At 44.6% G+C, this 27,769-nt stretch overlaps 1 protein-coding gene across 1 annotated transcript in view; it reads right to left on the bottom strand.

Moving 5' to 3' along the window:
• LOC309390955 (histidine--tRNA ligase, cytoplasmic-like) overlaps nucleotides 1–27,769 on the bottom strand; it is an 83,971-nt gene that overhangs the window by 23,240 nt on the left and 32,962 nt on the right. Inside the window, exons 5-8 of the mRNA XM_081950905.1 lie at nucleotides 25,518–25,643; nucleotides 23,357–23,464; nucleotides 18,514–18,612; nucleotides 2,281–2,374 (exon numbers count right to left, since the gene is read on the bottom strand). Of these exons, the coding sequence (XP_081807031.1) occupies nucleotides 2,281–2,374; nucleotides 18,514–18,612; nucleotides 23,357–23,464; nucleotides 25,518–25,643 (427 nt within the window). The remainder of the gene's footprint in view (nucleotides 1–2,280; nucleotides 2,375–18,513; nucleotides 18,613–23,356; nucleotides 23,465–25,517; nucleotides 25,644–27,769) is intronic.

Genomic DNA, 27,769 nt, shown 5'->3' with positions numbered 1-27,769 from the left:
TCTCTCTTTTCTTCTTGTATGCTTTGACGTCTGGGGTAGAGTTCCAATCCATCTATCTCCCTTTTCCATATTCCGCTCTTGCCATTACCAACCACGCTCACTTTGTTGTCAGTATCCACAGATTTCTTATCTCTTTGCTCATTTTGTCTTCCATTTTTTGAACTTTGCCCTCCACATTCTACATTTGATAAACATCCTCAGTTTTTCCATCAAATTTTTCTGTTTTGTATTCCATATTCTCCAATCTCTTTTCAATTCTCTCTTGTCACAAATAATAGATTTTGAATTTCAAACATAATCATTTGCAATGTTACAGTTTCTTTTCCTGCTGCACCATTGTTCCAATTTTGCAGGCACTGCCACTATAGGATTCAAGGCTATTTTAATAAACTTCAAACAGATTCATTTATTATCTTTCAAGTCAAAATGTTGTCTTCCCTCCAATAGCTAGTGATAGAACTCCCAAAATGCACCTGTATAAACAATTTGTGCTCTTCCTACTGTCACTGTCAGTAAACAAACTGAAAGAACCTTGAATCTCAAGTGATCAAAGAGAAAGAAGAAAAAACAATGTATCCAGCCTCCAGCCTCTAAGTGGCAGTGTAAGTGCTTTTCCTCCTGTTGTTACAACCCTCTTTATAATCCTTTTTATTATCTTCTTTATATTCCAAGCTTAAGAAAGAAAAAACCCTTAAATGGAGATCAAAAACAATCCAAGCATTATAAAAAATGATGAAAAATTTAAATCCATAGGTGTAAGCAAAAGTGAAAAAAGAAGAAAAAATTATCCATTCAGTTTAAAAAATAGGGAGCCTTTGAAAAAATTCCATCCATAAAAAAATAAATAAATTAGAAATAGGATAACACACTAAGTTTCATGTAGTTTAATGTAGATTAATTTCGCCGCTTACGGTCTTCTATCTTCTATCTTCAATTTTAATTTAATTTAATTAATTTTTTTTGGGGGGGGGTAGTCTCTTTTTCTAATAATAAAATTTCCTCACCAATTCGACACACTTTCTCTTTTCGCTTTCTTCCCGTTCCGGAGCTGTCCCGACTTCAGCAGCTTCATTAGCTGCGTTTCTATCGCCGGAAAAAAAGGCTATTCCTGGATTTTTCAGGGACTTTCGGGGGCCCTGAGATCAGCAGAAGGTGCCGTTCTCAATCACCGTCTCTGTGGGACGGTTTAGGTCCAAATGGGCTGTCCAGCGGCAGAAATATCGACTGCGATCTTGGAGCCGTCAGCCCTTGCATCTCAGTTTTCTTTTCTTGTTTTCCTCCCCCAAAACTAAGGTGCGTCTTGTACTCCGGAGTGTCTTATACTCCGAAAAATATGGGTAACTCGAAGAGGGTATACTTTTTTTCACATTATTGTATGTACAAGTTGTGCAAATTGAAGCAGGCATACTGTACAGGTAGTCCTTGCTTAACAACACCGAGACAGGAAATGCCCTTGTAAAGTCATGCAGATATAAACTGAAAACTATATGAACATACTGCTTAGTGATGGCTTTCCTAGTAGCCATAGTTAAACAAAAACTGTGCAGGTTGCTAAGCAAAGACCTCATGTAACCCTGGCTTCTGACTTCCTGTCAGTTTTCCCATAGACTATGCTTGTGGGAAGTTGATAGAGAAGATTACAAATTGAGATTATGTAACTGTGAGATTGTGACAGCAAGTATGAAGTCTGGTCATAACTACCACTCCAATGCCATTATAAATTCAAAGAGTCCCTCTTTAAGGGAGATGGGCAGTTCAAAAATGTGAAAAATAATAAAATAAAATAAAAGGTTGCTGTACAAATGATTTTAAACAAGGACCACCTATATTTATATAGATACATCTGACTGACTGCCTCAATGTCTTGTGCAGCAAGTGTTCAATGTTATGAGGATGCTGAAAAAATAATTTTGTGATCTATGCAAGCATTTATGATCTTTATAGCATCTCTGTTTTGATCCCCATTACACTCAATATGCATTGTCCTGTGCCTGACCCATCTTTTTCTACTCACAGTGTAGAGAGATTGGAGAGGAAGGAAGGAAGGAATACAAGAGAGTGAAGAGCATACAATGGGGAATATACACTGAAAGGAATGCTTTAGTGTTGGCAGCCATGAGTGTGCTAAGCAAATAGCCAGTATATTGTGTGCCTTTCTATTTTCTTGTAAACTCTTATGTATCACTTAACCAGTAATGAGATAGAAGAGAATGATATAGGTTTTAGCCTGAAAGTCTTAGAGAACCAAGACATACATATCTGACCTGTTTTGATACTCACCATGGAGCCTTACATATCCACCAATATGATCTGCAATTTCTGGTGCCAATCCCTTTTCTCCAACAATCTCATTTTTTACATCTTCCCAAGACATCTGTGGACAAGATCAAAACTATATATATCTGCTTCAATGAAGGATGTTTCTCTTCTGTTATCCTGACATAATCTGAAATCATGTTGTTTCTTCCTGTTTTTTCTACTCTGATTCTAAACACTCTGAGTCTAGAAGACTAGTAATTTTCAGAATATTCTATTAAAAACATGCAACAATTGGGAAGAAAAATATTTCTTTGAATAGATCTTTAGGAAAAAGACTAAAAATGAAACAGCCAATATAATAACTTCCTTTTAATCATATTGTATTCAGTTCTGGTCACTGTGCCCAATAATCCTACCCCCAAAATAAGCCTCCAGGGTGCACGGGTAAAAATTAAGCTAGGGTGGGGATGGGGGTGTCTGGAGCTGATCTACTACTTACCTTTGGATAGTTGCAGCCAGGCCTCCCACACCTCAGCTCATCTCTTCTGCAGGCAGCAAGGCTTTCCTGATTGATCCGGAGCTCTGTTATCAGCTAGAGGCCTTTCCTGAAGGCCTCTCTAACATGCATAAATTTATAGTTTATTCTGCTCCTGTTACAGATGCCTGATATGTACTCACTTTAGGAGCCTCCTTGCCAAACACAAAACAGCTGATCTTCATGGGCGAGCCTGCCATCAGCTCCAAGAAGCAGGGCCGCAAGAAGCGAGGCAGCTCCTAGAGCGAGCACAGATCGGCTGTTTTGCATTAGGCAAGGAGGCTCCTAAAGTGAGCACAGATCAGCTGTTTCATGTTAGGCAAGGCAGCGCCTAAAGCAGCTGCAGATCAGCTGTTTCACATTGGGCAAGTGTCAGACTTGGAAGTCATCTTTGGACAGGGCCTCAAGGCTGCCACATATATATAACAATATTATACTGTAGGAAGGGTGGTGGTGGTATGGTGTATGGGAGAATTGTAGACATAACATTCCTTCTCAGAAACTCAAGGTAGACTTGTCCATGCAACTGGATGGATGTGGATGGGAGGAATCCAATGAACGGCAATGAATGATTGTCCATGTGATGGACTTGTGGGTGTTGGGGCAGGGTCTGAACTTTTAACTGGGTGGGGAAAGCCTGGAAGCTTTCAGATTCAGTTTTTTCCAAATGTGCCAATATGACATCTCCAATAAATTGTAGCTTTGAGGAAACACAAGCCTCGGAGTTTCTTTTCGTTGGGGTTGTTACTTGGAACCCTGACAGCAAGGAGATGCGAGGGGCAGCTAGCTCCGCCCTCCTCCCTTTAAAGGAAAAAAAAAAAAGGGGGGGGGGAATAAGACTTCCCCCAAAATAAGACCTGGTGCCTTTTTTTGGCGGCCCAAAAAATATAACACCCAGTCTAATTTTCGGGAAAACACAAGTAGTTACATTGTTAAACAGAACTAGCCAAATAGCTAATAAGTCTTGGTTTTTTTGTACATTAGTTATTAGGTTACATGGAAGTATAATTTATATACCAGTTCTCAATGAGTTTGCTGGATTGAACAAAAGGAATGGCTATTCAGGGGCCTCAAGGTTCTCTTTAATTTATTAGGATCTTGTTGTTATTAAATAGAGTTAAAATTTTAGCCTCTACAATTTTAGCTTGTTCATCTATTCAGGCAACCTCTAATTTTTACCTGTCAAGTAAGCAAAACTAATTACAAAGAAAACAAATAGACCTTATGAATTTCTAGGAAATAAGGCACAGTAGCAATTACAAAATCAATAACATCTTATTTCAATTCAGCTCTCATTATAATTCTTCAAATCTGACTATAGGCTATCTTGAAATCAAATTTACCATTGCCATAAAACCAGCCTGAGCTACAGCACAGAGTTTTATAGATTAATATCTCCCAAGAAAATTGGCTTCTCTTTGTAGAAAGGTTTCTTTCTAAACAATCACACGGGAGGCGGGGGGAGAGAAGATAAGAATCTCATTTGGGAGAACTAATATTGCCAGTAGAAAATAAAGAAATGCTACCACATGAATTTCTTCCACTATTATTGCAATTGGAGAAATACAGGTAATTCTGGAGTTACAACAGCAATTGGGACTACAACTTCCATTACTAAGCAATGTGGACATAAAGCATTCACACGATCACATTGTTTAGCAATATCAATCTCTACAATCCCTGTTGCTGTTAAATGAGGATTGAGTTGGTAAACAAGTATATCTGCACAAATCCCACCATCTTCCAACAACACAGTCAGTGGGGAAGCCCAGCAGGAAGTTGCAAGTCCTAGGTGGATTGCAAGCAGACTGATAGGTGGCTGCTAAGTGGGAGAGTAGGCAAGGGTGTGGGTGGGTGGGGTAGGCATGTTGTGAGTACAGCAAGGTTTGGGGAGGGTATGCGGATGGTGGTGGAGGTGCATGTGGAATGGATTTGGGGTGGCTGCTGCCAGTAGGTGTAAGTCTGCAGATGGCTGGGAAAACATGGCACGAGTGCTTTGAGGCGTGAATGGCTGGTGAGGTATGGCGCAAGTGTAGTAAGGGTTGGGGTAGCTGCTGCCAGGTGGGAGAAAGTGTGTGGTGGTGCATAAGTAGCTGAGGATATATGATACAAATAAGGCTCTGGGAGGATGAGTGTCCAGGGAGGTGTGATGCAAGTACAAGATTGGAAGGGTGCGTAGGTGGCAAGGGAGACACAAGCATGGCAGACCTTGAGGTGGCTCATGCTGGGTAGGGGAGGGTGTATGAGAATGCACAAATAATGGGTGGTGCAGTGCAAGTGCATCTCTTAGCTATGTGAATGATTATTGCTCTTTTCAGCTGCTGTGTATTTTAAACTTTGTAGTACCCATGGTGGCACAGTGGTTAGAATGCAGTATTGTAGGCTACCTCTGCCCACAAAGTGGAGTTGGATTCAGACAAGCTCAAGGTTGAATCATCCCTCCAAGGTCTGTAAAATGAGAACTCAGATTGTTGGGAGCAATATGCTGACTCTCTAAACCACTCAGAAAGGGCTGTAAAAGCACTATGAAGCGATCTATAAGTCTAAATGCTATTTCTATAAGTATTTTTTTTTACAATAATCATTGTTCAATGAGTGTTGCTGTTGAGCTGGGCAGCTATATAAATTGATCAAATAAATAAAGAAATAAATTTAACTATCTGGTATCCTAACAAAAAATAGATTCTCAGCTTGAAAAAAAAAAGGGAAACCAACTCAGCCATAGGTTGCAAAACTCTTTACAATACTTTAGCAAAGACTTAAAACCTCCCAAAATCTGACATTACTTTTAATTATTATTAAAAATTCAATTTTTCCATGTATGAGCTCTTAATTTTTTCACCATTCTCAAAGAGCAAATCATTGTTTATTCCACTTCTGAGAAAAATGTTTTTAGGAGTTTCCTGGCTCCTGAATGGATGGACCATCAGTAATCTTCTAGTACAGCCATGGGAAAATCTGGAAGACTATGGATGAAACGACCGTTGACTTACCTGAACTATGTGCGCCGCGAGGGGAATCCAAGCATGGGTTAACTTTGTCCATTAGCCTAGAGACTGAGTTATGTAATTGTTGACCACACTTCCTCTGACTGGGATAGTTCAGTTTTGTATGAAGGCTCAGCCGATCCAAGGATGTAATAGAACCGGCTCAGAATGACCATTGGCTTACCCCAGTGGTGGGCAACCTTTTTTTTCAACTGAGCCAAATCTCGCCAAAACCACGATTGAAATTTATTTGGAGAGCCGCATTTTTAAAACCGAAAATACATAGGATGGTACACTGTTTTTAGTTTCAATAAGTTTTTATTGAGAATATTCTGCATGCAAGTATCCACATAGGTCGGGAGGATACAAATAACACAACTAATAAAACAAAAACTTTAGAACGATATTATTTATCGATAATGTTAAATTCCGTAAAATTTGCCTTACAATGTAGAGAAAATTACATCCTGACAATGACTGACAAAGTCACAACCACTAATGTGAACATTGGCCTTGCATTTCCTTGGATAGTTTGAGTAAGTCAGGTTTGTATGTTGTTGATTTTAATTTCATCTCTCTCTCCCACTTTCTTTCTTTTTTTCTTTTTCTTTCTCTCTCTCTCTCTCTGGCTCTTTGAATCTCTCTCCCTCCCTCCCTCTCTGTCTCCCTCTGTCATTTTCTCTGGGTGTCTATCTGTCTGTCTCTCTCTCTGTATCTCTCTCTCTCTCTCCTCCTTCCCCCATCTCTGTCACTCTGTGTGTGTGTGTGTCTGTCTGTCTCTCACTCTGTGTGTGTGTGTGTGTCTGTCTCTCCCTCTGTCTCTCTCCCCTCCCTTCCTCTCTCTCTGTCACTCTGTGTATGTGGGTGTGTCTGTCTCTCACTCATTCACTTAATCACTCACTCTGTGTGTGTCTCTCTCTCTGTCTGTCTATCTTTCTCTCCCTCCCTCCCCCTCTCTGTCTCTCTCTCTGTGTGTGTGTGTGTCTGTCAGTCTCTCTCTGATTCCCTCCCTCACTCCCTCTCTCTGTTCCTCTCTGTCTGTCTGTCTCATTCACACACACACACACACACACTGTGGTCACCTTGCTGAGTGTGTTTCAAATGTGATTGGAACACTCAACAAGGTGACCACAGTGTGTGTGTGTGTGAATGAGACAGACAGACAAAGAGAGGGAGTGAGAGAGGGAATCAGAGAGAGACTGACAGAGACGAATCAGAGACGTACTTTTAGCTACCTGGCAGCGGCGTTTTGCCTTGGGGGGCTCCTCAGAACTTCCCAAGACTTCGGAGGGAAGTTTACAGCCCTCCCTCGGAACGCTTCGGAGGGAAGCTTTTGCAAAAGCCCGGGCGATTGACAACAAGTCTCCCAGGCTGTAATTTTCCAAGCTGTGCGCACGCGCCTGTTTTCCACGGCGTGGAGCAGCGGCGAGATTCTGCGCAGCAAGCGATGATTCCAGGGGCCATCCGGGAAGATGAGGAACGCGAGGGGGGACCGTGCCCCCCCACTGATGGCCCCCGGAATCATCGCTCGCCGCCCAGAATGTCGCCGCTGCTCCACACCATGGAAAACAAGCGTGCGCGTACAGCTCGGCAAATTACAGCCTGGGAGACTTGTCACTCGCCCGGGCTTTTGAAGAAGCTTCCCTCCGAAGCCCGAGAGGAGGGAGGGGTGCGGGCGCCCGGCACACAGAAGAGCCGCATTAAAATGTGTAAAGAGCCACATTTGGCTCGCGAGCCGCGGCTTGCCGACCACTGGCTTACCCGAAGGGTCGTTTTCAGGGCGCTGCGAAGGAGAGTCCAAGCAAGGGTTAAATGCAGCCAATCTGCCCAGAACTGAATTGAAACTTTAGGCCACACCTCTGGTGCTGTCTATCTTCAGATTTTTTCAATGAAGGCGTGGAACTGTTGTGCGCTGAGTAGTCCAACAATATATCCAAAACTTCTCCAATAACCAAAAATCCAACTGGAACTGTAGACTTCTCACTGAAGACCAGCAGAACTAGACCTCAGGGTGGGGTGGACTCTCCTTCGCAGCGCCCTGAAAACGACCTTTCAGGTAAGCCAATGGTCATTTTCCAGGGCGCTGCTCTGGAGAGTCCAAGCAAGCCAAATGTCACTAGGGCAGGAAAGCAGCTGCATTCAGGGTCTCTCCGCTGGTATGAATGCCCTGAAGAACTCGCCTTCCAAATGCCCCTTCCACTGAAGCAAACTTGTCCAACTTATAATTTCGGACAAACAGGGACAACAACGTCCATGTGGCCGCTCTGCAAATCTCCTCGATCGGTGCCCGAGTTGCCCAGGCTGCCGTGGTGGCAGCGCTCCTAGTAGAGTATGCCGTGATATGGTTAGGCACCGGTTTGGACTGCAGAACATGAGAGAGGGCGATGCAGGCCCTCAGCCACCCGCCGATCGTAGAAGATGAAACTCTCTTGCCCTGGGAGACCGGTTGGAACGAAACGAAGAGATTCAGATTGACGAAAAGTAGCTGTGCGTTTGATGTACCTGCATAGCGTCCTGCGGACATCCAGCATGTGCCACTGTTTCTCCCTCGGATGTCTAGGATGCGGGCAAAAGTTCAGGAGAACTATTTCCTGGGCCCGGTGGAACCAGGAGTTGATTTTGGGGATGAATGATGGGTCCAGTCTGAGGACCACTGTGTCCTGCTGAATTAGGCACAAATCCTCTCAGACTGACAGGTCTGCCAGTTCTGAAATATGTCACGCCGAAGTAATGGCAACTAAAAAGATGGTTTTAAATGTCAGATGTTTAATGCTGTCCATTCGGAGGGATTCGAACAGAGGTCCAGTGAGGGCATTGAGAACCACGTTGAGGTCCCATGAGGGGTACCTATGAATCACAGGAGGCCTCAGGTTAGTTGCGCCCCTGAGAAAGCTGCGGATGGCAGGATATCGGCCGAGAGATAAATGCTTCTCAGGGGCCAGGATGGTGGAAATTGCGGCTACCTGACGGCGTAGAGTATTGGGCGCCAGGCCCTTGTCGAAGCCCTCTTGCAGGAAGTCCAGAATGACGGGAACCGAGGCTGAGGATGCGGAGACCCCACGAGAAGTGCACCAGTTGGCGAACGCCCTCCAGGTGGCGTCGTAGATCCGGGTCGTGGATGGGCGCCTGGAGGCCTGGATGGTGCGGATGACCTTGGCCAAGAGGTTGCCCCTACTCAGGAGATCCCTTTCAAGTGCCAAACGGCTAGTTGCAGCCACTGGGGCTCCGGATGTTGAAGGGCCCCTTGGCTGAGGGAGATCTCCTGCGGGAGGATCCGCCAAGGTAGTTTGACGGAGAGGCTCACTAGGTCACCAAACCAGGATCTCCTGGGCCAGAACGGTGCCACCAGAAGTACCCCCGCTGTCTCCGACAGGATCTTCCGGATGACTCTGGGAAGGAGAGGTAACAGCGGGAACGCATACAGCACACCCCGCGGCCAAGGGCAGTGCAAGGCATTGACTCCCTCGGCCCACGGGTCGTGGAACCTCGTGAAGAACCTGGGGAGGTGTGTGTTGGTTGTGGAGGCGAACAGGTCCACCAGGGGGCAGCCGAACCTCTGGGATATGCGCTGGAACAGACGCGGGTGTAGTTGCCACTCCGAATGGTCGATCGTGGCCCTGCTGAGCCAGTCTGCTTGAGTGTTGGTTGTCCCTGAGATGTGCTCCGCCTGTATTGACAGGAGGTGCTTCTCCGCCCACCGACCTAGGGAGTCCGCCTCTGACATCAGGTATCTGGAGCGTGTTCGCCCCTGGCGGTTGATGTGCATCTTTGTCGCCACATTGTCCGTTAGCACCCTTATGTGACACCCCTGAATGCCGTGCTGGAAATGCAGGAGGGCCAATCGGATTGCCCTCAGGTCCAGACAATTGATGCTGTGAGCGGCTTTGGTTGGGGACCATCTGCCCTGCGCAAGCTGACTGTGGAAGTGCGCCCCCCACCCGAACAGGCTGGCATCCGTGGTGTTGGTGAGGCGGGCCTGCTCTCGGAACTGGGAGCCTTTCGTCAGGGCTGGAGACATCCACCACCTGAGGGAGTGATGTACCTTTGTGGAGATCGGAATGAGCCTTGTCGAGCTGCTTTCGTTGGCCCTCTGGTAAGGGAGTAGAAGCCATTGGAGGAGGCGGGAATGAAGTCTTGCCCACGGAATGATGGACAGGCACGGGATCATTTTGCCTAGGAGTTGCGACAACTGCATGACCTTGGCCTGAGGGGATCACTGCACTTGTGCGACCCTTTCCTTGAGGCTCGCCACTTGCTCCGGGGACAGGAACACCTGGCAAGAGATTGTGTCGATGACCTTTCAGGTCTTTCCTGAAGGGCGTCTCAAACCTCAGGCCGCCAGTGGTCCATCGTTACCCCACATGGGACTTATCCCTCATCCTTAGGGCTCTCACAACAGAACCATTCGAACCCATCCGCTCGATCAGGATTAGATTGTTGACCCTTAAAACCGTCTTTTTGGTAGCTATTACATCAGCTAGGAGGGTTTCAGAGCTGGCGGCACTGTTGGTCCGCAATGACCTCTGTATATTCCATCCGAATAGATTCATCCTGCGGTTAGACCCAGCATTTCTTCCTAAAATTAATTCAATGTTCCACAGGGCACAGGAACTTATCCTTCCGGACTTCTGTCCACAGCCCTCACATCCACGAGAGCGACGGTGGCATCATGTCAACATTCGCAGGACGCTCTGTCGCTATGTGAAACATACTGCATCCTTCAGAAGGTCAGAGGCACTTTTCGTGTCCTTTCAGCCAGCATTTATTGGACAGAAGGTGTCATCGAATACCATCGGACGCTGGTTGAAAACATGTATTGCCCTCGCTTACGATAGTCAAGCCAGACTGGCTCCCAGACGCATCACCCCCCACTGGGCGATGCAGGCCTTGGTGGAGGACATTTGCAGGGTGGCGACTTGGTCATCACCATCGCCCTTTATCAGACATTATAAAGTGGACATGTATGCCTCGGCAGAGGCTTCCTTTGGGTGGCGAGTCCTACAGAGGGTTCTATCACCACTTAGGGCCCCTGACCAGCCTAGCTCCCACCCTTGAGACTCATTGGTTTGGCATGTCCCTTGCTTGGATTCCCCAAGCAGCACACAGGAGAACGACCATTGACTTATCTGAATGGTCCTATTTGTGCTGCGGGGGGAATCCAAACTCAGCTTTGGCTGGTCTGAGCATTGGACACATCATTCTAGTTACCTTTTTAATGATTTTCGCATTTTCCAGGGCGCTGCTCTGGAGAGTCAAAGCAAGGATTAAATACAGCCAATCTGCCCAGAACTGAATTGAAACTTTAGGCCATGCCTCTGGTGCTGTCTATCTTCAGTTTTTTTCAATTCAGCTAGCCCAGTGGACGTGCTTCGAGTTTCTCTCCAATTCTGGTAGTTTGCTTGGACTCTCCATAGAGGTTAGGAAAGGAATTAAACAGAGCAGGCTTGGTGAAACAAATTTCCCCTTTTTATTACATTTGGCTGTTCCTCACCCCCTCGGTTCCTTGGTGTCCAGGGTTCGCCCTTGGGACCACAGGCAGCTGTTGAGAGAGATGCGTGGGTCGGAGTGCCAATGCCAGCGCCGCCGCCGCACCCCTACTGGGGTGCGATTCCCTGCTGTGAGCCCGTTGCTGCCGTCCGCACTTTCCTGAAGCCGGCGTGCAGCGTGGCCTCTCAGGGCTCCCTCCTATTGCCAGTTTTTTAAGGCGCAAAAGCGGCAGAGAGTTCCGGCCGCCATTTGGAATTCCGCCGGTTTTTGCTTTCGCTTCCAACCACATGCCGCAGCTGCCTGCAGCCTGACTCAGTGCAGGAGCCGCCTGGAGTCACTCTTGCCCGGCCAGACCAGCAACCTTGGCCCTAACTCCTCAGAAGAGAAGCAGCGAGGGGTCATGGCCTCCTGGGTCGCATCCTGAACTCTCCTGCAGGCGCTGGGAGCTGACAACGCTCACGCCAAACCCCTGCTTGGCTGGATCCAACCCTGCAACCTTCTGTGCCTCTTCTGGAGCACCTTGAGTCTGCGGTGGGCTATTGTGGAGGTGGTGAGTGGAGGTGGTCCCTACCTGTCCCAGTTAGGCCCAATTAGCACCATGGCGGATCAGACCTCTGAGAATCCTGAGCAAATGGGAGTCTCTTCCAGGGCCTCCCTAAGGCAGGCCGGCAAAGCTGCCAGGGAGGCCATCAGAGGCAGCAAGTCCTATTCCAGGCCCGGACCAAAGATCAGGCCCAGATAGGGACGCCCTATGCCGCCAGAAGGCCTTAGAAAAACAGTTTTCCAAGGCCCAACAACAGGACCCAAACCTCCCTATCAGTGACTCCCGAGGAGCCCTCTAGGGAGGTTCCTCCAGCTCAGGGAGGCCCCATTTCTGATAGTGAGGAGGGCCAGGAATTTTCTCCTACAACCTCCTTTGCCATGGCAGTTTCTCCAGGCCCCTCAGTGGCTGACCAGGCAGACCTCTTCGCCTGTCCTTCGGACCTGGAGGAGGGGCCAGCTCCTGTGGGTCCCTTGGCGCCTCAGCATCCGCTCCCCAGGCCCGTTCCTGGGGCTCGCCCCATTGAGGACCAGGGGCCTAACCTTTCTGCAGAGATGCAGGAAATCATTAATAGGGCTATCTCCCAGAGCATTGAGGCGGGCATGCAACAGAGGGGTAAGCGCACACACAAGACCCGTCATTTAAAGTCCCAGGAAGCTCCCAGAGAGGCAACAATTACCCAACCCCCTCAATCCTCTCATTCCTCGGTGGCCACTGAGGACTCTGACTGGGAGGAGGAGGATGACATACTTCCTAGGCAGGAAGCTGAGTTCTCTGGGGACAAAAAGGGCACTTCCGAAAAACCAGTGTTTTCGGGCCTATTTAAACTTACCAATTTTAAGACCATCCTGGATAAGGCCAAGATTTCAACCCTCCTGGGGTCAACGCCCCCAGCTCAGGCGGCTATTGACCCAGATGATTTATCTGGGGACCTCTTTGAGGAGCCTGTGTCGGCCCAGGAGATAGTTCCAGTTCCCAAGCTGTTCCTCAACATGGTTCAAAGGCAATGGGCGCAACCAGCCACCATGGCTACCCCCAGCAGCAATGATAAGAGGCTGTACACGGTAGATGCCAGCCTGGAGGACTTGCTTAAGCTTCCTCCAATTAATCCTCCGGTGGCTGCTCTTACCTCTACCTCTGTACTCCCCTATGATTTGTTAGAGGGTCTCAAGGCGGAGGACAAGAAAACTGAGACCGCCTGTCATAAGACGCACAAGGCGGCGGCTTGGGCAATCAAAATGTCCGCCTCAGCCTCCTTCCTTTCCAGGGCCGTCCTCCTCTGGTTGAGACAGTTACTGGCAAAAATTCCGGCCAGGGATATCAAATTGAGGCAGGATATCAATAAGATCATGGCAGCCACGGAGTACACCGCGGACGCCACCCTGAGTGCGGCAAAATTTGCGTCTCGGGCCTTGGCGTCCAACGTCACTACTAGGCACCTTCTGTGGCTCAGGCACTGGAACGTGGACATGCGTTCCAAATGGAAGCTAGTCTCGGCCCCCTTTAAAGGGGACAAACTTTTCGGGGAGGTCCTGGACCCAGTCCTAGTAGAAAACAAGGACAAAAAGTAAGTGATGCCATCGGTCACAAAAAAATCTGACAGGAAGGGCCCCAACTCCTACAGGAGGCAGTCCTTTCGGAGCTCTGAACCGTCCTCCAGCTCTGCCCCGTTCCATCGGGCGTACCCACAGCAGACTGATCGGTCCCAGGACCGTCAGCCCTTTCGCGACAGAGGTCTCCAACAACATTATTCCAGACGCTCCTTTAGGGGGGAATCTGGTTCCCGTCCCTTCAAATGGTACAAGTGACCATCACCGGTCAGCTCCCATAGGAGGGCGTCTCCAACTCTTCCTAGCCCAATGGGAGCACATCACGTCAGACCAATGGGTCCTACAAACCATCTGCCTAGGTCTCACCTTGGATTTCCTCTCCCTCCCTCCACGTCATTTCATCCGGTGCCCCACCCCCTCGTGCCCAGTCAAGCGGGCTCTCATGGAGCAGGAGATCAGGCACTTTGGGGATATCAGGGCCATAGAACCAGTTCCGACAGGTCAGGAAGGAACAGGATTCTACTCCATTCTGTTCCTGGTCCCCAAAAACTCCGGGGGGTGGAGGGGGATATTGGATCTCAAAAGGTTAAACCATCACATAACCTACCGGAGATTCAAGATGCAGTCCCTACAGTCAATCCTGGGTTGCATCAGACCAGGAGACATCTTGACATTCATAGACCTCAAAGAGGCCTACCTCCACGTACCCATTCGCAAAGCCAACCGCTGGTACCTGAGGTTTGCCTACGCCGGCCACCACTACCTGTACCAGGCCCTACCATTCGGCCTGTCGTCGGCCCCCAGGACGTTTATGAAGATCCTTGTGGCAGTGGCGGCCTTCCTCAGATCCCAACCGATCAGGCTACACTGTTACCTAGACGACGTCCTCATCCAGTCGTACTCATCCCAGCAAGCGGCCCAGGACCTAGAGTACACCATGCAGGTCCTCCAAGACCACGGGTTCTCTATAAACTTTGATAAAAGTCATCTTCACCCGACGACCAGGTTGCAGCATCTGGGGGCGGTCATCGACACAATCTCTTGCCAGGTGTTCCTGTCCCTGGAGCAAGTGGCGAGCCTCAAGGAAAGGGTCGCACAAGTGCAGTGATCCCCTCAGGCCAAGGTCATGCAGTTGTCGCAACTCCTAGGCAAAATGATCCCGTGCCTGTCCATCATTCCGTGGGCAAGACTTCATTCTCGCCTCCTCCAATGGCTTCTACTCCCTTACCAGAGGGCCAACGAAAGCAGCTCGACAAGGCTCATTCCGATCTCCACAAAGGTACATCACTCCCTCAGGTGGTGGATGTCTCCAGCCCTGAGGAAAGGCTCCCAGTTCCGAGAGCAGGCCCGCCTCACCAACACCACGGATGCCAGCCTGTTCGGGTGGGGGGCCCACTTCCACAGTCAGCTTGCGCAGGGCAGATGGTCCCCAACCAAAGCCGCTCACAGCATCAATTGTCTGGACCTGAGGGCAATCCGATTGGCCCTCCTGCATTTCCAGCACGGCATTCAGGGGTGTCACATAAGGGTGCTAACGGACAATGTGGCGACAAAGGTGCACATCAACCGCCAGGGGCGAACACGCTCCAGATACCTGATGTCAGAGGCGGACTCCCTAGGTCGGTGGGCGGAGAAGCACCTCCTGTCAATACAGGCGGAGCACATCTCAGGGACAACCAACACTCAAGGCTGAGCCAAGGAGTGGCCTTGTCCTCCCCCAACAACCGTTGACAGGGCTGCAATTTGGTGGCGGAGGGTGTTGGGTATGAGTCCCTTGTCCATGCCCATCTGTAAAAAATCTAGTACCTGTGATATGGATGCCTTGATTGGATCAACACCAGCCGCACAGCCCCACTTGCAGAAGGCCTGCCAGGTGGCCTCATAAATGCGTGTTGTGGATGGGCGCCGTGCTGCTTGGATTGTGTCAATTACTTTGCCAGAGAAGTGTTGCTGGATTAAGATAGCCCGCTCACGTGCCACATGGCTAACTGCAACAGCTGGGGGTTCGGGTGAATGAGAGCCCCTTGTGACAGAGATATCTGATCGTCTGGAATTCTCCGTGGGCGTGATGTGGAGAGATGGATGAGGTCGGCGTACCAGGGACACTGGGGCCACATTGGTGGTACCAGCAGGACGTCCGCCTGTTCCGCCAGCATCTTCCAGATGACGTGCAGGATAGGCAGAAAGGTGTAAAGAAGGCCCCCCGGCCAAGGGCTGCAAAGAGCATCGGTGCCCTCTGCCCCCTGCACCTGGAACCTGGTAAAGAACCTTGGCAGATGTGTGTTGTGACGCTGTGCAAAGAGGTCCACCTCAGATTGGTCGAATCTGTGAGACAGTTCCTGGAACAGGGCCAGGTGGAGGCGCCACTCTGCCTGATCCACCGTGGCCTTGCTCAACCAATCCGCCTGTATGTTGGCTGTGCCCGATATGTGTTCCACCCGGATTGATAGCAGCCGAGTCTCCGCCCAATGGTGGAGCCTCTCCACCTCCAGCATCAATGACTTGGACTGGCGGTTCACGTGGGCCTTGGAGGCTAAGTTGTCGGTGAGGACCAACACGTGACTGGCCGACACCAAGTCCCGAAATTCATGGAGAGCCAGGTGAATGGCTCGCAGCTCTAACCAGTTGATGCTGTTTCATAATTCCTGGGCACTCCAGCGTCCCTGTGCTACTCGGTCCAAAGAGTGGGCTCCCCATCCGAATAAGCTCGCATCTGTCATCACTACGATGCGGTCTGGCTCCTTGAAGAGGCATCCTTTGAGTAGCTTGGAGGATGTCCACCATCGGAGAGACCGTAACACCTTGGGTGGCACTGTTACTCTCGTTTGCCAGTGACTGGTGTGGGCCCTCTGGAAAGGGAGCAGGAACCATTGGAGCATTCGCGTGTGGAATCGTGCCCAGGGAACAATGTCTATACATGACACCATTTTCCCGAGAAGTTGGGAAAGAACTGCTCGTGGTAACGATCTCTGTAGTAGTACTTGACTCATCAGGGTCTGCAGACTTTGACATCTCTCTTGAGATAACGACACCTCACACAGCTCTGAGTTGATGATAGTCCCAAAGTGCAACAGAGAGGGTGTAGGTGACTTTTTGGAAAGTTCAGGATGAAGCCGTGGTACTGCAGGGTGTCGATTGTGACTTGTAGGTCTCGATGTGCCTGGTCCCAGGATGACGACAGGATGAGGCTGTCGTCTAAATAACAATTGACCCTTATGGGCACCGATCGAAGGGATGCGGCTATCACCGCCAGCAATTTTGTGAAGGTTCGCAGGGCCAAAGAGAGGCCAAATGGCAGGGCCCGGTACTGGAAGTGGCGTTTCGCAAAGTGGAATCATAAGAACCTTCAATGTGTCGGATGTATTGGCATGTGGAGATATGCCTCCTTGATGTCGATGGTGGTCAACAGGTCGCCCTGGTAGATGCAAGTTAAGATGCTTTTGAGCGACTGCATCTTGAACCTCTGATATTTGAGGTATAAGTTGAGCCGTTTCAAGTCTAGGATGGCTCGCCATCCTCCTGAACTTTTGGGGACTAGAAACAGAATAGAGTAAAAACTTATTCTTGCCCTTATGGTACCGTTTCTATGGCACTGATTGATAATAGATGTTGGATTTTGGCATCCATTAGGTGTCTCTTTATCTGACACCTGGGTACAGGGCACCTGATGAAATGCCTCGGGGGGATGGAGAGAAATTATAGAGTGAAGCCCAGCTCTGGATGGCTCAGGCATCCGAGGTGGTTTCTGCCCATTGGTGAGCGAAGGCTGTTAAACACCCACCAATAGAGCCGGTCCCTTGAGAGTCACTGGTACCTACGAAAGGACCGATTGTTGGCGCCACGAAATGACCGCCGAGCCTGAGACTGCTGCTGGTTCTGTTGGGCCCTATCGCTGACACCGGATCGGTCCTGGGCCCTGTCCTGTGTCTGTGTGTAAGGCCTGTTGTACTGGGGAGTATAGGGAACTGCGGTGTACCCAGAATCCCGTCCGAAAGGACTGCCTTCTATTATAGGGCTGCTGTCTCCTGTCGGTGCGTCTGGTGACCGACGGGAGAACTTTGCGCTTATCTCTTGTCTCAATTAGGATAGGGTCTAACGCGGCGCCAAATAGAGAGCCACCTTTAAAGGAGGTGGAAGCTAGACGCCATTTGGAACGTAATTTTGATCACATGACCATGGGGATGCTGCAATGGTCAAAAGTGAAAAACGGTCACCACCAAAGACTCCTCATATGATAACCTCTACCATCACTACAATATTCACTAATTCATTATTAGTTCTGATTTATAAATCTAGTGTATTAGTATTTGTAGTTATGAAACTGGGACTGTGCATTATGGGAAAAAAACCTGATATAATTTTGATGTCAAATATCACATATTTCTCAAAATGTCCTCCACCCCCCCCAGGTTTCACTACATTCTTGAAGTTCAAAATTGTTGGTCAGGAGGTAGGATTTCTCTGTTGGCTAAGGGAACCATTTATGTAAGCTAAGGATTTGGATCTATAGCTCAGCTATTCTGAAATAAATCAATAGTCCTTCCTTTATTCCTGCTCATTCTAAATCTAAGAGAGTTGATTTCCCCTCACTTAAATAATAAATGTTGATATAATACACACTTTTCAGGCTGGTCTCTGAACTTTTTATTTCCACAAATAAAAAAATCAGAACCCTGTGAACTGTCTTACTGGGTTTCATCAACTCCTTTGTTAAAAGGTATCTCATTGAAATCAAAATCACAACTATTTATGCCTGATGGGGTTCTTTCTCATTGCAAAGCTTCTAGATTTAGAATGGATTCTTTATAAATTTTCTTTGTTTATAAAACAAGAGGTATGCCACCAATAGCCTACCACTAGCACTCCAACAAAACATAACTGAAATTTAGTAGCTGAATTTTGGTTTTCTCAAGCAATTTGGAAGGTCAGGAACCTAAATTGTGGCCCCTGATCCCTCAACAGTTGTCCATCCTGACATCCTGATCTATATTCTTGAATACAGAAGTTAAATTTTATTTTCTTTGCTCTTGTAACTTCTCTAACAGCAGCCACAATAATTCTGTTGAGATTTCATGGTCAATGAAAATATATAAAATTTTCTTTCTGGGTTTTCTAGTCACTTGAGTTATCTTGTCGTCTTAATAATAAACTTACCTTGTCTAACTTGTCTACAGTGGAGCAAATGGTCCGGAATTTGATATCTGGAACCCCACAGACTGCAAACATCCCATCAAGGATACGTCGGTCATTGACCTAGAAGGAAACTGAGATGTTTTCAAGCAACAATTCCCAATAGATTTTGGTTCTATTGGTAATATTCCTGGACTGTATGTAGTTTGGACCTTAGACCATTGATTTAAAGTTATTCCAGCCCTCCTCGCTGGACCATATACTAGGGATTACTGGATGTTTAATCTATTTTTATTTCTAGTCTTGGAAAATGTTGAGCTTTATGGCAAATCTAATACTACTTGTTTGTATGCTTTTTGGTTACAGTGGATATAAAAAAATCTACATACTTTTGTTAAAGTGCCAGGTTTTTGAGATGTGAAAAAATCAACCCAAGTTAAATCACTTAATTTTATTCCACCTTTAATATAACATATGAACTGTATAATTCAATTGAAAAACAAATTGAAATCTTTTAGTGGGAAAAATAATAAAATTGTTGGCAAAGTAGTTAGAATGCAGTACTGCAGGCTAACTTTGCTCATATTGTCAGAAGTTTGATTCCTTTGATGCTGACCAGCTCAAGGTTGACCCATCCTTCCATCCTTCCAAGGTTGGTAAAATGAGGACCTAGATTGTTGGGTACAATAGGCTGATTCTGGAAACCGCTTAGAGCAGGGGTGGCGAACAAGTTTGACAAAAAGAGCCAAAATTTTAAACTGTGAGAGTCAGAGAGCCACACCACGCAGTGACCTGCCAAAACAGACAAACACTCACACAAAAGCATATAATTTTAACAATAATATATTAAACACATAATATAACATGCTCAGTCAGGTGTTTTTTGTTATAAATTTTTATAAACCCATTAGAGCTGCAACGGAAGGCAACGGAAATATTTTTAGACACAAAGCTTTTGACAAGTTAAAATTCACAGTAAATGGAATAATCTCTACAATCTTTTAATATGGAAAGTCAAAGGCAAGGATGGGCATTTTCTCTTTTATTATTTATAATTGGTTAGGACAGGGGTGTCCAAACTTGGCTGGGGAATTCTGGGAGTTGAAGTCCGCAAGTCTTAAAGTTCCCAAGTTTGGACACCCCTGGGTTAGGAGGTCCTGGCGGGCCAGAACTGAAAAGCTAAACAAATATTTCAGCTAAAGATTCAGGTAGAAAGAGATACAAGATGAAATGCTATGCAAATGATATAGTAGTAACGATTATGCAAACACAAAGCTCCATAAGATACTAATGGCAGAATCCAAAGATTTTTGGCTACCTTTTAGAGATAAAAAATTAAATGAAAAGTAAGATAATAAGGCATTCAATTTCCAATGAAAAAAAAACATGAAAAGGGGGATTGGGATATGAGAAAAATATAGTGAAATATCTAGAACTCTTATTTAATAGGATATAATAATAATACATTTGAAAACAATTATAACAAATTATTGAATGAAATGAACAATTCCTTGAAACTTAGATATTATCTAAGATAAATGCTTTATTCCAAATGGCACCAACTGGAAGCTGGGTGGTGAGGTGGGGGAGCAAGATTCAAAATCATACAAGACTCAAAAGAAAGATATAGAGGAGCAGCATTTCTTAATCTTAGACTGGATTACAAAGCAAATTGTCTTAATCTTATTTAAAGATAAAATTGAACAATCACCTCTGTGGTCCCTTCCAACCCTGTGATTCTATGGGTTTGGTATATCTACAAATGATTGGCAGATCACCAATCTTTTCCAACTTCCAGTATTTTAAGTTAAATGAAATGTTAAAAATTTAGAAAGATCTCTGCCATAGCCACCATTCTGATAATTGCTTGTCTTTTAACTTCAGTATAATGATTAATTCATTGCATTTGAATTAATCTATTTCCTTGGACACTTTGATCTCTAGTAACTAAGATATAAGTTTGTATTTTTAAAAATATAGAATACTTGATTCATGATGAGGTGCAATAGGTGACTGACAGTACTGCTACAACCTTCCTCTGACTACTTAGTCTTAGCATTTTATTCTGATTAGCAAAGTTCAAGTTCTAAGGGCTGGTTTTTTTGTATTTTTTTAAAAAAGTGGACTCCACAACCCAAAGTCTCCATTCCCCTAATTATTACCCATCTTCCACTTCATCTTAACTTAAGACTTCATCTTAAGTTAACACGCGGCTTGCGGCCAAAATAAATGAGGCTCTTTGCCTCTTACCATTATTTAGTATGCTGTGGCTCAGATCGCGCGCTAAACCCGGAAGTATGGTCGATGCGACGACGCTCCAGCAGGCAAGCGTCGTCGCGTCGACCGTACTTCCGGGTTTAGCGCGCGATCCGAGCCACAGCATACTAAATAATGGTAAGAGGCAAAGAGCCTCATTTATTTTGGCCGCGAGCCGCATGCGGCTCGCGAGCCGCATGTTCGCCACCCCTGGCTTAGAGGGCTGTAAAGAACTGTGAAGCGGTATAGAAGTCTAAGTGCTATTACTATAAAATATGGTTGTGTAAATGTGCACGCCATTAAACTAATACTCAATTGAAACACTTTTCGACTTTCTGGCAGCATTCAGTCTTTTGGGGCAGGAGCCTATCAATGTGGAACATCTGGCCTTAGAAATCTTTGCCTATTCCTCCTTGCATAAATGTTCAAAATCTGTCAGATTGTGAGGGCATCTCCTGTGCACAACCCTCTTCAGACCACCCTATAGAGTGTCAATTGTATTCAGATTCAAGCTCTGGCTGAGCCATTCTAAAACTTTGATCTTTTTCTATAAAGTCATTCTTTTGTTGACTAGGACATATCTTTTGAGTCTCTGTTATTTTGAAAGGTGACATTCACCTTCATTTTTAGCATTTCAGCAGAGGCCTGAAAATTTGTGCCATAATTGCCAGCTTCTGAGACCAGTTTTTTTTTCTTGTTTTTTCGTCACTTTTGGAGGGACATCTAGTTCTTGGTAAAGTCACTATTGTGCCATATTTTCTCCACTTGTGGATGACTGTCCTCACTGTGTCTACTGTGTCCCCTCCAATGCCTTGGAGATATTTTGTACTCTTCTCCTGATACTTTTCAATGAGAAGTGGCAATGAGTAAACCTCAGAAAAATCCTACCAGAACAACCGAACTTTATATGGGCTTGATCAGTCACATTAATTGATGGAAGGTATGTACCGGCTACTATTTAAGATCAGTTTGAATGTGGTTGGTTAATTCTAAAAAAAGCCACATCCCTACTTAAGATGTCCCAAAGGTGCTTTTTTCATATTTTAAAAAGTTTATTAAATATGACAATTTCTAAATAAATAGGGTTCTGTGTACAAATAATTTTGAGAAGTAATCATATTTACAATAATAATCATCACATTATTAGTCTCATAATAGTATTTGCTTATCCATTTTAATAAACCTTCATTATAAAATTAATCCTTCTTATATTTCCATATTTCTAACTGCTGTTTCTGTTGTTTAGCCATTGATAAAATAAGTCCCATGTTAAAAAGTAATCAGTTTCTTCCTTTTCTTTAATTTTAAGTGTTCATCTATCTATATCTATTTCTGCACATTCTAGTATTTTCTAAATTATGTTTTCCTCTATAGGGATCTCTTCACTTTTCCATTGTTGTGCAAATACAATTCTAGCTGCAGTTATCCCATGTAAAATTAAGTATGTATTTTCTTTATTATGTTTTTCTGGTAAGATGCATGACAAAAGTTTTTCTTTATATGCAGTTGACATTGATAATTTATAATTACTATCCCCCAGTTTTTGCCATTTATCTACTGTAAGTCTATTGTGTAACCAATTTTTTGGCCCATACTATCATTGTCTTCTTTACTTGCTCTCCTTCCATTTTAATACTCAATAACTATATATTTTTTAAATTAGTTTTTCATCCATCCCTGTTAATATCTGGTCTAGTTCTGTTGGTTCTTTATAAAAACCATACATTTTAGCATCTTTCTCATATCAAGATTGTATCTGCATTTGTGGCCACCATGCTATATCAATCCCTTAACTGTTCAGTTCTTCCTTAGTTTTGAGCTCCCATTCTTTAATCCATTCTTCTGAGCTGAAGAAGCTTCTTGGATGAGAAGTGAAACATCTTCAAAGAAAAACCAGAAAGTCCAGTTGCCTCTTGGAAAAAAAAGCACCTTTGGGACAACCTGGATGACTGAGAATCTCCATAGACACCTACTTAAGATGGTTTGCACACTTGTGCAACCATGTTATTGTTTTTTATTTTTATTTCCCCCCTAAAATGTTTATTTTTCAATTGAATATATAGCTTATATGCTATATTAAATGTGGAAAAATCTCTGAAGTGATTTATCTTGGGCTGTTTTTTTAACGTCTCAAAAACCTGGCATTTTAATAGGGTTGGTTAGACTTTTTATATCCTCTGTAGATTCACCCAGGAATGCAAAAGAATATTTGTAATATTCTTTTTTCAATATTTACTTATAACTATAAGCAGTAGACTGGACTGAGACATGGAACTGGTTCCAAATCGGCCAGTCCTGTAGCTTCTACAGCTGAAGGTGTGTTTGAATTAAGATCCTTCTAGAACTTCTTTTACTTTTTGCAGCATCAAAATGAATGTCTGGGATATCAGTATTTATAAATAAGGAGCAATAGGCTTATTACAAAATGTGGACAATTTTGCTGCCAAATACACACAGATTTAAAAATATGTCTCAATGATTAAAGTTTACCACTTGTTGCCAGAAATCAAGGAGAAAATACAAGTACCAATTGATTATAATTGTTCTAATGGTAAAACCAACATAACTGCAAGAAAAAGTGGATTCTGACCCAGGTCTTGTACTTACTTACCTTGATTAGAAAGTCTCCTATTTGTAGGGCACATAGAATCTCATGCACAATTTTTAGACACTCAGCATCAGGAATCATGATGTCATAATGGCCAGCAATGTCAAAATCCTGGGGTACAAATTGCAGATAAGAAAATCCCTGAAGTATTCAGGAGTGATTCAGTCATTGGTGCTGCATTGCTTGGTATATAGGAACTACCTTTCCAAGTCTTGATATCAGAAAAGCAGAAACCTCTAGGATCTCACATATATCACACACTGAGGCAACTAGGGATTGTTTGAGGATAAGCCTTCTACATCTTCCAATAATGCAAATTATTACTGGAAAACTAACTGTTTCATTTGTCATATAAATAAATAAATCCCAGAGTAGCTAGGTTTCTTGAAGCATCTGCCTCTCTTTAATTGCCTCCCATCTATAATCATATGAAAGATTCTGAAAAATTACCATAAAGGGGTGGGAATGGGTAAACATTCTCTGACAATTGCCAAATAGACTTACAGCATTGATGTGGGAAGGAAAAACAAGTAAGCAATGGCTTCCCAACCTCCTTGGCAATGTCTGAAAGAACTCAGAAAATGGCTACTCTCCAATTTTATTGCAATAAACTTTAGAATTTATTGCAATAAACAATAAACTTTAGAATAAGACATACAGGTAGTCCTCAATATAGAATCATAATTGGGACCAGAATTTATGTTGCAAAGGAAAGCAATTGTTATATGAGTTGTACTAGATTTTACTACCTTTTCACCATTGTTATGTGAATCACTGCAGTTAAGTGAATCGTGTTAATAGAATCCAGTTTCTCCCATTGATTTTGGTTGTTGGAAATCTGCTGTGAAGCTGACAAATGATGATCACATGACCTCAAGGTGCTGCAAACTTTAGAAATACATGCCAGTTGTGAAGCACCTGAATTGTTCATGTGAACATAGGAATACTGTGACAAATGTAATTGTTAGGAGCAGTCATAAATAACTGTTTTTCATTCCTGTTGTAACTTCGAGCGGTCGCTAAACAATGGTTGTAAATTAAGGAGTACCTGTACATAGTTATTATATAAAGAATCTATATATATTGTATTGTGTTACTACCACTTATTTTGAGAAAATTATACTGCACCTATGGCGGCCTTTTCTAATGTCAATGGGTGAAGAATAAACATATTCTTGTAGCAAGTATGGGAAATTCATGGCTCTATGGGAAAACCTAACCACCTTCCCCACTAAGACATGCTTACATTTTCCAGAGTGCATGTGTTCAAACAGAGTATACTTGTATGTGTAATTTAAGATTTAAGGCACCCATTACAACTTTAAAAACAGGTCATGCCCTCCCAAAAGGGGTGGTGGTGGCATTTTTCCCATCTAGAAAACCACTTTAAGAGATAAAATGGCTGTTTATAGAAAACCTAGACATCCTCCATAAATACCTGGGATATTAACTGTCTGGCCTCTGGCAGGAAAAAATTCAGCTACTAAGCTGATAAATGTAACTAAACCTCTTAAGTATGTATGTATGTATGTATGTATGTATGTATGTATGTATGTATATGTATATATTTAAAAAGTCTGCTTAACATGGAATTGCAGAGAAAAAGTATAAATCACATTTCGTATGATTATTATAAATATCTCAATTACATTAGCATTACCAGGTAAGCAATGTATTTTTTCCTTTTAAATTAAGATACACGTACCACTTTAGCATACATATATGGACACATGTAATTATGTTAACAGATATAGGACATATAGAGCATAGAATCAAAAATATGTTACTGAAAAATTACCATGTATCTGAAATTAGAAAGACTTGAAATCTGTATTAAATACCCGAAATGCTGCATCTACAAGTACAATATCAGTATCTGATGTAGAATGATCTGCTCTCAGTATAAATGTACATTGCACATGCTATACTCCCCCAAAAGGATTTCCATGGAAATTGATAAGATAAAAAGAGAAACAATGTTGTTATTCCTGGGCTTGCTGCAGAACTATCCAAATATATGATCACATAAACTAAGAAGACAAAAATTGTTGTAACATTAGGAAATGCTACCCACATTTGTATCCAATACCATGGAGCTATGGATCTCACTGTGGAGAAAGCCAATTAGTCATGTACAATCTAATAGAAGTTTGCATGTACTTACACACTGATAGAACTCCCTGTAACGTCCCTTCGTCATGGCTGGGTTATCCCGCCTGTAGACTTTAGCAATTTGGTAACGCTTAATGTTGGTGATTTTGTTCATAGCCAAATAACGAGCAAATGGCACCTGGACAAAGAAGGTTAAGGAGAACCTTTGAAATCCTAATGCTTTCTGTGGCTATTCTTCTAGAATAGAGGGGGAAATCTAAAAACCTTTATAGGTAGTCCTCAATGTACAACGATTTGTTGAAAGACTCTTCAAAGTTACAACGGCACTGAAAAAAAGGACTTATGACCAGTTTTCACATGGCCGTTGCAACATCTGCATGGTCACATGATCAAAATTTGAGCGCTTGGCAACTGGCATGTATTTATGACAGTTGCACTATCTAGGGTCATTTGATCACCATTTGTAACCTTCCCAGCTGGTTTCTGACAAGCAAAGTTAATGGGAGAAGCCAGGTTCATTTAATGACTGCATGATTCACTTAACAACTGCAGTGATTCACTTAACAACTGCAGTAATAACTATGGCAAAACAGTTGTAAAATGGGGCAAAAACAATAAATGCCATACTTAACAGAAATTTTGGGCTCAATTGTCATAACTTGAGAACCACCTGTACTGCTAAGTAACCTCTGTCAAGCAGAAACTATTAAAAATCCTAACAGGAAGATACTTTTCTCTGAGACTTCTGAGTAATTCAAAGATGCACCAAGGGATAATCATTATTATTTAAATTAACCCAACTCCCATCAATTTACAAATAATTTAATGATTCACAAATGATTTAAAACATGAAAAATAAGGCAGTAAAAATAACAAAACAACAACAACAAAAAGATAGAGATGGCAGAATAACAAAATGGATGAAACCAAACAAAAACAAGCTGGGTTAAAAATCCCCACAAAGCCAGGTCATGGGACCCTCTGAAACACTAACAGGAAAGGAAAAAATGCACGAGGAGCAAAATGAGAAGTCAGGTCTAAAGTAAGAAGCTGTAATGCTAAGAACCTTCCTCAATGTTTGGATATAATCCATATCTCAGCAATACAAGAGAGGTATCTTGTTCTTAAGTAGGTTTAGGTTTATTTGGATTTATATGCCGCCCTTCTCCAAAAGGACTCAGGGCGGCGTACAACATTAAAAACACACATCACAAAAGTTAAAAAAAGATTAAACCCATTTCCAAAAAGACCAAACCGATTTTTTTTTAAAAAGAAACAATACATTTAAAATGAATTAAAATTAACATTAACAGGCCAGGCCGGCTTGCTGAAAAAGCCAACTTTTTAGGGCGCGTCGGAAGGACCGGAGGTCAGGGATTATGCGGAGTTCCGGGGGCAGCTCATTCCAGAGGGAAGGCGCTCCCACAGAGAAGGCTCTCCCTCTGGGGGTCACCAGCCGACACTGCTTGGCCGACGGCACCCTGAGGAGGCCAACTCTGTGGACGGTACTGGACGGTGGGAGGCTACTGGTGGCAGTAGGTGGTCTCACAGGTACCCTGGGCCTAAGCCATGGAGCGCTTTAAAGGTCATAATTAATACCTTGAATCGCACCCGGAAAACAACCGGCAACCAGTGCAGGCCGTCTAAAAGGGGTGTGACATGGGAGTACCTAGGTACCCCCATGACAACCCACGCGGCCGCATTCTGGACCAGCTGAAGCCTCCGGGTGCTCTTCAAGGGCAGCCCCATGTAGAGAGCATTGCAGTAGTCCAAGCGAGAAAGGACGAGGGCATGAGTGACTGTGCACAGAGCATCCCGATCCAGGAAGGGGCGCAACTGGCGTACCAGGCGTACCTATATAAAGGTAAAGGTTCCCCTCGCACATATGTGCTAGTTGTTCCCGACTCTAGGGGGAGGTGCCCATCTCCATTTCAAAGCCAATGAGCCAGTGTTGTTTGAAGACGTCTCCATGGTGATGTGGTGAGCATGACTAAACACCAAAGGCGTACAGAATGCTACCTTCCCACCAAAGGTGGTTCCTATTTCCCTTGCATTTTTACATGCTTTCGAACTGCTAGGTTGGCAGAAGCTGGAACAAGTAATGGGAGCTCACTCTGTTACATGGCACTAGGGATTCAAACTGCTGAACTGCCGACCTTTCTGATTGACAAGTTCAGTGTCTTAGCCACTGAGCCACCATAACCCTTTAAGTATGTATATAGAGATGTGCAATTATGTTCCTCCTAAGTAGCTTGAAATATGGCTTCACATAGCTACATTATTTAGCAAATCTCTTTGAAAAAT

The sequence above is a fragment of the Natrix helvetica genome (genome assembly GCF_964273705.1).
Source record: "Natrix helvetica genome assembly, chromosome: 4".
NCBI lineage: Eukaryota > Metazoa > Chordata > Lepidosauria > Squamata > Natricidae > Natrix > Natrix helvetica.
Note: the sequence above shows the minus strand (reverse complement) of the source record. Positions and strands in the feature narration are given on the sequence as shown.